The sequence below is a fragment of the Diadema antillarum genome, unplaced genomic scaffold, assembly GCF_040938485.1.
Source record: "Diadema antillarum isolate AM-2024a unplaced genomic scaffold, OU_Dant_1.0 seq00003067_RagTag, whole genome shotgun sequence".
NCBI classification, from domain to species: domain Eukaryota; kingdom Metazoa; phylum Echinodermata; class Echinoidea; order Diadematoida; family Diadematidae; genus Diadema; species Diadema antillarum.
The window spans coordinates 1-11,348 of record NW_027273657.1 but is presented as its reverse complement, the minus strand read 5'-3'; the positions used below and the strand labels follow the sequence as shown (position 1 = coordinate 11,348).

At 39.9% G+C, this 11,348-nt stretch overlaps 1 protein-coding gene across 1 annotated transcript; it reads left to right on the top strand.

Moving 5' to 3' along the window:
- The first annotated feature begins 4,165 nt into the window (after positions 1 to 4,165).
- LOC139715198 (uncharacterized) lies at positions 4,166 to 10,260 on the top strand. Its single transcript, XM_071626789.1, has 7 exons — positions 4,166 to 4,225; positions 4,587 to 4,756; positions 5,487 to 5,593; positions 7,133 to 7,274; positions 7,884 to 7,967; positions 8,402 to 8,511; positions 9,953 to 10,260. Exons 2-7 carry the CDS (start codon positions 4,610 to 4,612, stop codon positions 9,996 to 9,998), a joined length of 636 nt encoding a protein of 211 aa, XP_071482890.1. The 5' UTR covers positions 4,166 to 4,225; positions 4,587 to 4,609; the 3' UTR covers positions 9,999 to 10,260.
- The last annotated feature ends 1,088 nt before the right edge of the window (positions 10,261 to 11,348 follow it).

Here is an 11,348-nt window from a genome sequence, read left to right as displayed (position 1 = left end):
AATGGGACAAAAAACATGAAGTAAACTACCAGAGTAACAACAATGAAGGGATTATCAAATTAAACTGAAATTAAGCATGCCTCATTAGCACATTCTGTCCATAATTAATGTCAACTTTCAAAGCGGTAGCACTATCCTTTCAAAAGTAATTAGAGTTGAAAGTGAAGAGTGTGGACTAGGTTTTTCAGAAATGAAAAAGGGATTCTAAAGACACACCTAATCACACTATTCCACCAAAAATGTTCGAGATAAACTGCTAAAAAACACACTTTCCTGCCCGTGTTATGATACCAAATTTTAGCATAATGTAAAAGAAGACCCACTCTTTCAGAAAATATGAAAAAGTCAAGATCGGCTAGGTCGACCCATTTCACTTATTTTCAGTCCTCACGCAAAATCAGTGTGTGCGACTTTATGTTCGTTTTGAGGGGAACGGTCACAAATAGCAACATCGCATATCGTTCCTTCTTCCAGCAAACCAATTCTATTATTCTACATCAACCAGCAACTTGTGCACTTTCTAGCACTTGCACGCACATCCACCACCGTCACACATCAGAGTTTATTTTTCCCTGCTATCTTCGCAGCAGAATTTGTATTGTATTGTATTGTATTGTATTGTATTGTATTGTATTGTATTGTATTTTATTGTATTGTATTGTTACAAAACTAGTATACGTCCCTTCCTTTTCCTCGAGCCGGTGTTGCGACACGGATTGTCGCCCCTACACGGATTGTCGCCCCGTCACGGATTGTCGTCTGGCGACAATCCGTGACGCTTGTGCAATTCCCAGTTTTTGACCTCGATGGCGACAATCCATAATGGCAAAAAAATTTTTGCGACACGGATTGTCGCCCCGTCAAGGATTGTCGCCCAGGGCTCGGGGTGGTTGCTCCGGTGTTAAGCTTTGGTGGGATGGGTATGACTGGTAAGTTATGCGTGTGTGTGTGTTTGTGTGTGTGTATTTGTTGTGAGCTGCATGGTATGTGCTGTGTATGATTTGTAGGTGCGTACAATAAGTGACTTGTGTATGAGTTTCCGTATTGTTGTGTGTGTGTGTGTGTGTGTGTGTGTGTGTGTGTGTTTGGAGTATGATAAAACAATATGTACAAACTGTGCATGTGTGATGGTTGTATAGTGGTAGTGGTTTGTTTGTCTGTGTGTATACGCGTGCCTGTATGCGTACGTGTGTATGTGGTATATAGTGGCGTATGTGTATATCAAAGGGTATATGGTGGTGCGTGTTTGTGGGCGCAGTTTTGTACCTGCATGAGTATCTGAGGGGTTTGTTTGTGGGCTACGTAGGTCCTACGTATGTGTGTGTTGTGTGTGAGCGTTCGTGTGTCTACGTAAGGCCCCAGTCACATAATGCTCTGCGTCCGGCGTTACGTCCAAAAAAGTCTTCTTTTTTTCTGCGGACACCCGCGGATTCCTTGCTGTCACCAGAGCATTTTTACAAAGCATACGGGAAAAAATATGCGGGCGATACGGAGAGATACGACCAAATGCGAATACTTGCGTCCTCTTGCGGATATTCTTACGAATTGGCTCGTAATTTTGTTCTTTCAATTTGCATAAACTTCCGAATAGTTCGGAACACTAGCGGAGTGTTGCGACTATTTACGGAGAGTTGCGGATATTTTCGGATAGTTACAGATTGTTATAAACAATTATGTACAATATGACGAGCCCTGCCAAGTCAATGTACTATGACAGCAAATTTATCACATATTGGACTGTCTATATTGTACACTGGGGAAAACTGAAATTGAATTTACGTACAAGTTGTGAAAAGTTTTCGCATTTCTTTAATTTGCTTTACAGTAATAAAAGACATATGAAATTTTGAACTTGAAGTTTGAATTTTATTTGTGCAGCTCAAATATGGATAAACATCATAAATTTAAAGACTACATAACATAATTATACCACAAATAGAATACAATCTAGATCGATAAGTTAAACTGAGTAAGAAAACATTACTTACAGTCATGGAATAGAGTACAAACTGTGGTTACGCTGTCATTGTGCAGCGATATTCATGACTTTCTGGGTTATGTTAAGGAGATTGTTATAATAAAGCAATGCCTATTACATTTCCAGACACACAAAAAAAAAAACATTAGGACATTCGGACACCCCTCCCACACGCAAATACAATAAAAGAAAATGTAATATCCATGGAGCGTAAAGTGGGTAAGACTATAGGGAAATACTAAATTCGTTCTCATTTTATATAGTTTATCGCTGTCCCACACCTTCTCGGCCAGAAAAGTGAAAAAAAAAAATGCTGTCACCTCATCCCCAACCCAAAAATTGCCTTCCGAGTTTCGAAAAATATACATTCAAATAGTACAAGGAAAAAATGTTCAGCACCAATGGTCAAGCGATGTCATGCGTATATGCGTGCCACCTAAATTGACCATTTGTGGGAGAAATTTCGTAACTTGACTTTGTGGTTCTGCCTCTCCACCGCTCCGAGTGTGTTGTAGCATTCCTTCAGGTAAATGCGCTGCAGCTTGGCAACACGAGTTGTGTGGCTTCCCACGCGTCACTGTGTTCCCATGCGAGTGGAAAACAGAAAACGTCGAAGGACGTAATCGTCTACAGCATCCCCTGTACAATTTTTATTCCCTGTACCTAGAGGTTCGTTGATCCAAAAATGAAATTCGGAATAACGAACCTTCGAATAAAGAACCTCGGACTAAAGAGCCTTCAGAATAACGAACTTTTGCAATAACGAAATGTAACCCCCTCCCCACATACACACACCCACACACCCGAACCGATACCACATTCCTTCCTGATGAAACGACTTCCCAATGTTAGTATAAGACATAATGGACCGTATGCAGAAAATCAGCATCCGCCCGCACGCAAGCACCACTCCGAATTCATAAACAAATCCGCCAAACAAACTCACCAAAGTCAAAGCTGCTGATAAAATCAATATCAACGTTTATGCCAACAACAGCTTACTAGGTATCCCTACCCACGCGCAGCTAAAAAACACATACGCAAAAATTCTTCCATCATACACACACATACACACACACACACACACACACACACACACACACGCACAAACGGACACTAAATTATCATGTGCCCGCGCACATACACACTTCCTTGAAACCTCACCATGACTTTTTACATGGCATGTTTGCATGGATGTAGCCATGTAAGTTATGTGTTAGTATTTCAATGACTATGTCCAGAACGATATTACCCAGCAAAATGTGCTCCGAGGGCGGGCGACAATCCGTGCCGCCAACACCGTCAAGGATTGTCGCCCCCGAGCCGGGGGCGACAATCCGTGTAGGGACGACAATCCGTGTCGCAACAGCCGGCCATCTTTTCAAGCTATGCTTACAATGGCGGCCCTCTGCATAATCGCTCCATAACTTTAATTGTTGTTGTAATCCCCGCTGCATAGACATCCATACTTTATATTGTATCATTAATTTCCTTTTATATCCTTGTTTATGCCATTCAAACGACTCTGTTTTGAATTTATTTTGTATAATTTTATGTGACCCTGCATCACAAAACAAACAAAAGGTCGCCAGACATGGATTTTTAGGTAAGAGCAGTTTCTGAAAGAGCAGACTCTAAGCTTTAAAATGATGTATAGCTCTATTTAAATGGATTCCCCTAACCTATCTAAATATTGTAAAGAATGCACGCATTCTGGAAAAGTGTGAACTGATATAGAGGCTCTGATGTATAGGGTCTATCTGTCTATTCAAGCGCGTAATCTTTACGAAACCGCGCTAGCTGTGCGATGAATGGGACGAAAAACAGGATGCAAACCACTGGGGCAACAACAATGAAGGGATTATCATATTAACTTGAAATTAAGCATGCACTATTAAGATATTCTGACCATCAGTAATGCTAACTTTCAAAGCAGTAGCTTTATCCTTTCATAAGTTATCAGACTTGAAAGTGAAGAGTGTGCAAAGGGTTATCAAGAAATGAAAAGGGGCTTCAAAGACTTACCTGATCTACCCTACTCTACAAAAAAAAGAGTTGTAAAAAGAAATGCTGAAAATGCACTTTCCCGTTCATTTTATGATCCCAAACTTATGAATAATGTAGAAGAAGGGCAGTTCCTTCAGAAAATATGAAAAACTAAATAATATTGACTTAACCTCCGAGACAACATTCCATCTGTCAGACAAGGCGCTGCTGCAGCCCTGGCTAATGTAGTCAGAGCGTATGGTAAGTGTGCATACTTTGAAAGGGTTATGAGGCAGACAACATTTTGGTAGTGAAAAATACATGTTTTGAGTGAACGCACCCTTCTCTGACTGGAAGTCATGAAGATATGTTCATTGATTAGTTCTGGATTTTTAGCAGTTCTAGAAAGAGTACATTTGTCATGTCATTGCAAACTATATATTCACACATTTTTTTTTCTTCAAAAGTTTACAGAGGTCACAGTATGTAAAACAGGTGGTCTCTATTAGCCATCGCACAGAATATTACCTGTGTGTTGTTTTACACAGTGCTTTGATGTATTCAGTATCTTTAATTGTTTTTCTATGTGTATGGTTTTGTTTGTGTGTCTGTCCTGCTAAAGGTGATGAAGCCTCAGAATTCTTAATGACCAAGATTTCAGAAGGTATCAAAGGATTAGAGAACCAACCAGCCAGCTCAGAGAGATACAGTGGTTTGGATAAGGGTCCAGCTACCTATGGTGTTGTCAAACAGCTTAGAGACAATGACATGGAGCTTCATTCCAATCAGCAGGTGACTTTGCTTTCTGCTTTTGTGTATTTGTCTATTAAAGATATAATCTAGCTACTTAATTTATTTTCAAGTAGATGGACTACCTACAAGGTATGTAGTAGTTCCAAGTCATGTTTCATAGATGGTGATTCTGTGCAAGAACCCTTCATTGTGTGCAAACTTCTGCCTGTGCACTGAGAATAGCAGAAGACTGACACATGTAAAATTTTATATCTTGGTCTGATATTGATTCAGATGACTACGCTCCTATCTTCATGATTTCTTGTGAATATTTTTGCATCTCTTTGATGTGTTAGGTTGAAAGTCATACAAACTTTTTTTTTTTTTTGAGTGTAATCTATACAGTATCTTTGAGTAGAGTATATGTCAAAGCATAAAACTTGGAGTGTGCAAATTTTCAGGAAGACAATTCATTCCTCTTCTTTTTTTTTCTTTTTTTGATTGTGAGAACTGTTATTGTCACCATATCAATCTGTTTGGTTTGTAGTAGAGTGCAATCCCGTTTAACGTATAACGAACACGGTTAAAACGAAATAAAAATTCAAGCCACAACATTATCGGCTCTATGCTTTTTATTGATTGTTTGTTCAGTTACAATGAAATTTCGATATAACGAAAGAAAACTGCCAGTCCCAAGGACTTTGTTATAACGGGAGTCCACTGTATATTAGAATCCAATGAAGCAATGAAAAGAACTTGATTGAGAGCCAGCTGGTCTTTCTCATCACAGATGTATTCCTGTGGATCCCTTGCCCCCAAGATGGGAAGAGGACGAGAAGGGGGGTGTATGGACCACAAGTTCAGGAGGCCACCTGAGCCATGGGAGCTGTGTGATGGGTAAGACTCTTTGTTCTGTGTCTACCAGTGATAGGACTTTAAAAAATGGCACCAACAGCTAAATGGGATAAGTAAGAAGAAGAAATCTAGGAAACACATGACTTCTCTATTGAGTTTAAAGCTGCAATAATTTTGTGTGTGTATGTGTGTGTCTATGTATTTGTGTTTGGGGAATGCAGAACTTAATGTACATGTGTGTCACATGTATGTGTGCTTTTCATATCTTACATTAGCTTTGTCTGTCAACCAAGATGTTTATGTATCACAAAGTGGAAAATTTTCATATTTTTGCTTTCAGGAGCATGTAGAATCTCCACCAGATAACTGACGACATATAACGTAGTTGAAATACTCTAAAACCAGACATTTTTGTGTGTATGAAACTTTATGAGAATTTTGTGAGAAGCGAAGATTCGCGAAAGTAAAATGCAGACAAAAATGCATTTAATGCTAGCGGGAATTCTCGCTATCGCCAATGATGTAAAAAGTACCCGGATGTGGCTTTTTCGTCAAGATTTAGTGCACTTCGTGGGCAAGGGCACTTCCGGCGCGGGGCATATTTTGCACAGCGCTGGCGTGTGCGTATGTGTACCTTACCTATAGCGCCGCGCCGACCACGGATACTAGTACAGTATATAGGCGGCTGTACCGCCCGAGCCAGCGAGTTGCCAGGCCTGTCATACTCGTAACCCCCGCATGCATTGCCCTAGGCCGGCCGGCCTTGCATTAGCATGCACCACCGCACGCATAAGCTAGCACATACCAGTACATCGTACTGCTTGATCATGCGATCGATGTGCACATCACTGATCAGTCATCTCTGCGTACGCTGAAAATATGCTGGAAAATATTCACCCACCTGGATATCGTCATGGAATGCCCACCTTTTTATTTGTTCTCTGTCGAAGTGTCGCGAACACAATCGGGAACGAACCGTGATCTCGAACTTATCCTGTCTCCGAAGCAATTTCTTCCAAGCAAGTACTACTACTAGTAAGTCGCGCACGCACGTACTGCGCTGTGGAGTCACCCGCAAACTTCACCCACGCAGCCACGTCACGTCTCGCATGCCAGTAAGGGTCCTATTTCTGTAGAATTTTTCATTTATTGTCGTGCGAACAACACATGGCAGCTTCGCAGCAACAACCAATAGTCATATTAACAGCAATTTCTTAAGAATGGAGAAATTTCAAATCATATTAAAGCTGAAATTCCAGTCGAGAAAACAGGAAGTACACGTAGAATACAGTCGGTTGTGTGTGTAAATAGCATTAGTCACGTATCACGCGCGTACGAACGGAAGTGACTTTGCTACCGGACTATCCCATAATGCACCGTAAATGACACTTAAATCAACATCCGGGTACTTTTTACGTCATTGGCGATAGCGAGAATTCGCGAAAGCTTCATGCCACAGATATTTATGTTTATGACATTGTTTCTTTTGAATAACTGTTTTACATTCTGATTTCTGGACGTATAATCACCTCTCAGTTTACATAATTATGCTATTTACTATTTGCATGCTTCTCTTTCTAGATGCATTGATCTGCTGACAGAGTTATCAACCATCCAGTCACTGGCCAGCCATGTTGCCTCATTCCTCCCCATGGTGGCTGGAGCTGGACATAGGCAAGATTACCCCCAGCACGTCGCTCTCCTTGAAACCATTTGTAACCAGGTAGTTACATTATCTATCTATTGTAGACGTATGAGGGCATGAAGTTCAATCCAAACAGAGTTACACCCATCCTCCCTTTAATCATAGTACTGATGTGTGTGTATCACATGGCCAGCGCCATGTTTTCAAAAGTGGGGGGGGGGGGGCCACTTCAGACTTCTGGTGCCACTTCCGGTTTCATCAGCTAAGAAGCAAAAAAAAAAAGTGCAAAAAAATTGTGGGGAGGGGGGGAGGGTAGGGGCCCCAGTTCTGCCATCCCTGTGTCACACTCATCATTGTATGAGTCATGCAGCATTTGCTACTAGTATATCGTCGCTGGGGTGACAAGACCCCGTATCTGAAATTTTGGTGAAAATGGCTTTTTTGGATTAATGGTCAGATAATCAATAAAGCGATGTCCTGTCCAAATCCTAGCTGTCTTATCCCCAAATTAAAGCCACCACAGCATGTCAAAGGAAAGGCTTTCCCAGCGACGATTTGAAATGCCAATATTTTCTACTCTACATATGCCGTAACTTTTGGAGTGATAGTTCATCTATGATGAAAAAATGAAATATGAGTTGTGTGGCATTCATCTAATACATGTTTTGAAATGTTTTCTGATTATAGCTACCCATTTTGGCAAGAAACCTTGGGAAGAGACATTTTAAGCCCCATCTGGAACTGTTTTTCGACATCATCTTTGAAGCACTGGTGAGTTTGCTATTGATAGTGAATATACATAGTATGTACTATAGTGACTGCTTAGAAAGTTACTGTAAAAGTGGACATTTTTGCAGGGTGGCTATTTTTGCACATTTCACGCAACAAGAAATTAGTGCAAAAGTGAAAGTTTGCAATTTTTTTATTGTTATGTGCAACACTATCTAATACTTTGATTCCACAGAATTATAAATGTGATATTCATCCTACACTTTAATAGTAATGGCTGACTTCACTCTGCACGTGTGCTCTATGCACTCAGGTACCATTTTGACAGGATGTACCTGAACTTCTGAACTTTTCTGCAAGTCCACACTCCATGATTTGGTTGCTCCTTGAATGCTCATATGCTAGCATACAAGCCATGAGGGGTAAAGCCTAGTGCCTGAAACTATTTCCTCTCTTTTTTTTTGTTTGCCTGACAGAGCAGTGACAGTGCTCTTACCTCCAATTCAGCCAGCCAGTGTTTGGATTCACTCAGCAACTTTCTTGGACCCAACATCCTCAGGGGAAGGATAGAGCAGCATAACCCGGCGTGAGTCTCCTCTTCTCTCACTTTTCAGATGCAGCCAATAAATTGTGCAAACCCAGAGATGCCCACTGTTTAATACTTTCTTTTTTTTCAGAATTTTTGTGCTGTTTGTTTGCCCCAAATACTGCAGATTTCGTGGAAAATACTGTTTTTCACAATTCGTATTACTACACTTTTCTGTTGCAGGGAAGGTAAATAGCCCTTATTATACTGCAATTCTGTGTACAAGGTTAGCATCCGTGCAAAGCTCACAGACATGGTGCAGATTTTGTACTGCCATTTGGTGGTAGTGTAGAGTCAAACATAGTCACATGAGAAGACAGAACTGTTGAACCATAGATGTTTGTTGTGAAAATGGGTATCAGCACATTCATATTTACACAGCTGTCCACGTAGAAAGACATTATTAATCTGCTATGAAGTGCTCTGTTACAGAAGGTGCTGAAGTAGTGCTGAGCTTTAGAGAATTTAATTTCTGCAGTGAAGAAATCAAATTTTTCTGGCTGAGAAGATTTGAAATAACATCAAATCCATGATATGTCTTTTATGTAGTCACAGAGAAAATGCGTCTTCTCAGAAAGTGTACAATTAGTGACATTTCCTGCTCAGACAATAGAGGAGTGTTTATGTAGAGTGATACCGTAGTCACAATTAGGCAATACAAGTTAAGTACAGTTGAACCTCTCGTATCCGGACAAGTCGGGACCGGGGGCTCATCCGGATAAGGGATTTGGCCGGATACGGGAGACTCAATGCTTTATACATGTACATAACATACAAATGTACTGATGTAGCCCATTGTAGTACCACATGTGGTAATGTGTATACTGCAACCTTTTCATTGTTACATTTGGGGATGTTTGGGGATGTTGAAATGTCTGAAGGTAAGCAATTTGGAAGGAAATTTGATGTAATGTATGTTAATCATGTTGGAAGTAATATGTAATTCATGTGTGTTTGGGTAGGAGTTGTCAAGGAGTTGGGAATCCCCCCTTTCCTCCCCGTAATTATTTTAAAAAAATCACGGCGAGATTGCGTCCGTATAATAGAGAGATCCGGATAAAGGGAGGCCGGATAAGAGAGGTTCAACTGTACAGCCATGTTATTTGTTTGACCATCTCGATCTTTTACTTTCATAGTGTATGTCTCATTTGTACTCGAAATGTTACTGACATGTTTCTCTTATGTCACTGCTTCGTGTAATACATACAGTCTTAAAAGGAAAAAAAAGATGTGCTAAAATTTGGCAAGGAAGATCTTGTTCCTCCTCCTCCTCCTCCTCCTCCTCCTCATCATCATCATCATCATCATCATCATCATCATCTCCTCCTCCTCCTCATTTACTTGGTATTTTTGTTGTAATTATTAACTATTTGAAGGTGATCCTGTATCATTTCTGCTTTGTGCTTACATGTGTATCCAATCTGTCATCTTCATCTTGCAGCTATTTGTCAAAGATGGTTCCTCATCATCCCGGACGGCTGTTCTGATGTATCAGCCAGAGCATACCACTGTTCTGGACATCACTGACATATAGACTGGACAGTGGCTACAGCAACGCAGTCAGAAAGGCATTGTCAAGACCCATCACTCAATGTTCAAAAACAATTCAATGGTTGAACATTACATTTAGAAAAGAAAAATGCATATGAAGAGACAATCAGATGGCAATTATCTTGTAAGCCTTGAAATAATAGATTGCGTATATCTTAGATTTACAAACTATAAGTTATTGGGTCTCTAATTTACATACTATCAGGGGGGTATCACACAAAATAGATTAAGTGATTTATTTAATTAGTCCATATGAATTCAAAACAACAACAACAAAACTCCCATGTTAAGTTACAACACTACATTAACCTCTGAATTATTTTCAAATCCTTATGTGAAAGGACATTTCAAAGCATCCTAATGGATGCATATTTTATGAATGTTGTATTCCTTTTTCTGGATGTTGATAGAGAGAGATCGACAAACAAGAGACAGAAATAGAAGAAGGGGTGCAGAGGAGGATAGAGATAGATGGAACATTGAACCTGTGCATATAGCATTTATTATGTGTACAAGCGATTTATGTAATATCGTAAACCAGCTTCTTAAAAATTGACATCGTGAAGGAATCTAGAACTAAGCATGTTTCACATGCAACATGATCTTATTTAAAATGAAACCAAGAAAACTTATCATTTTTATCTGAGGACAACTTGAAGACTCTGCGTGTAGTCATTCATAGGATTCCATGAAATATTGCACAAAAAAAAGCATGTAAATTTTTTGTGACACCTGCTTGCTTGTCTTCTGCCAATTGACAGTTGCTGTGTCAAGAGAGAACCTGCAGATGATTTTATCTGGACAAACATTAATTGATAGTGTATGCTACCAGGAAGGCATGAATGAAAACTGTGTATCAAAGCAGCTTACCTAGATGACTGCCTGTCACTCAGCTTCATTGCCAAAGATTGAGTGAGTGGAATAGGTGGTGTGGAGAAAATTCTCTGTCAAATTTTAAAAAATGCTAGAATTGATGGCGTTCTTTTGCTTTGATGGTGTATATGCAGAATTTGAAGTGGAATTCAGAGAATGTGTCATATAATAGAATGTCGTTGAGCAGTGAGTTTTATCACACAACAAAAGGCAGTATTGCATAGTGACAGCCGTATACATTTTTCTATCTCATAACCTACAGCTTTTTATGTGTGAGCAGTGCCAGTATTATTATGCTTACTTTGTACAGAGAAGTGAGCAGAAATGTATATCAGTCATTGAGTTTAGTGTGGCTGAGTGCACTTTGATTCAAATGCATACATACTACTATTAAGACAGAGACCTGTCGGGTT

Coding starts and splice junctions, on each gene's coding strand:
- LOC139715198 (XM_071626789.1), top strand. CDS start 4,610: ATGACCAAGATTTCAGAAGGTATCAAAGGATTAGAGAACCAACCAGCC. Junction 5,594..7,132: donor CCATGGGAGCTGTGTGATGG/GTAAGACTCTTT, acceptor TTCTCTTTCTAG/ATGCATTGATCTGCTGACAG. Junction 8,512..9,952: donor ATAGAGCAGCATAACCCGGC/GTGAGTCTCCTC, acceptor TTCATCTTGCAG/CTATTTGTCAAAGATGGTTC.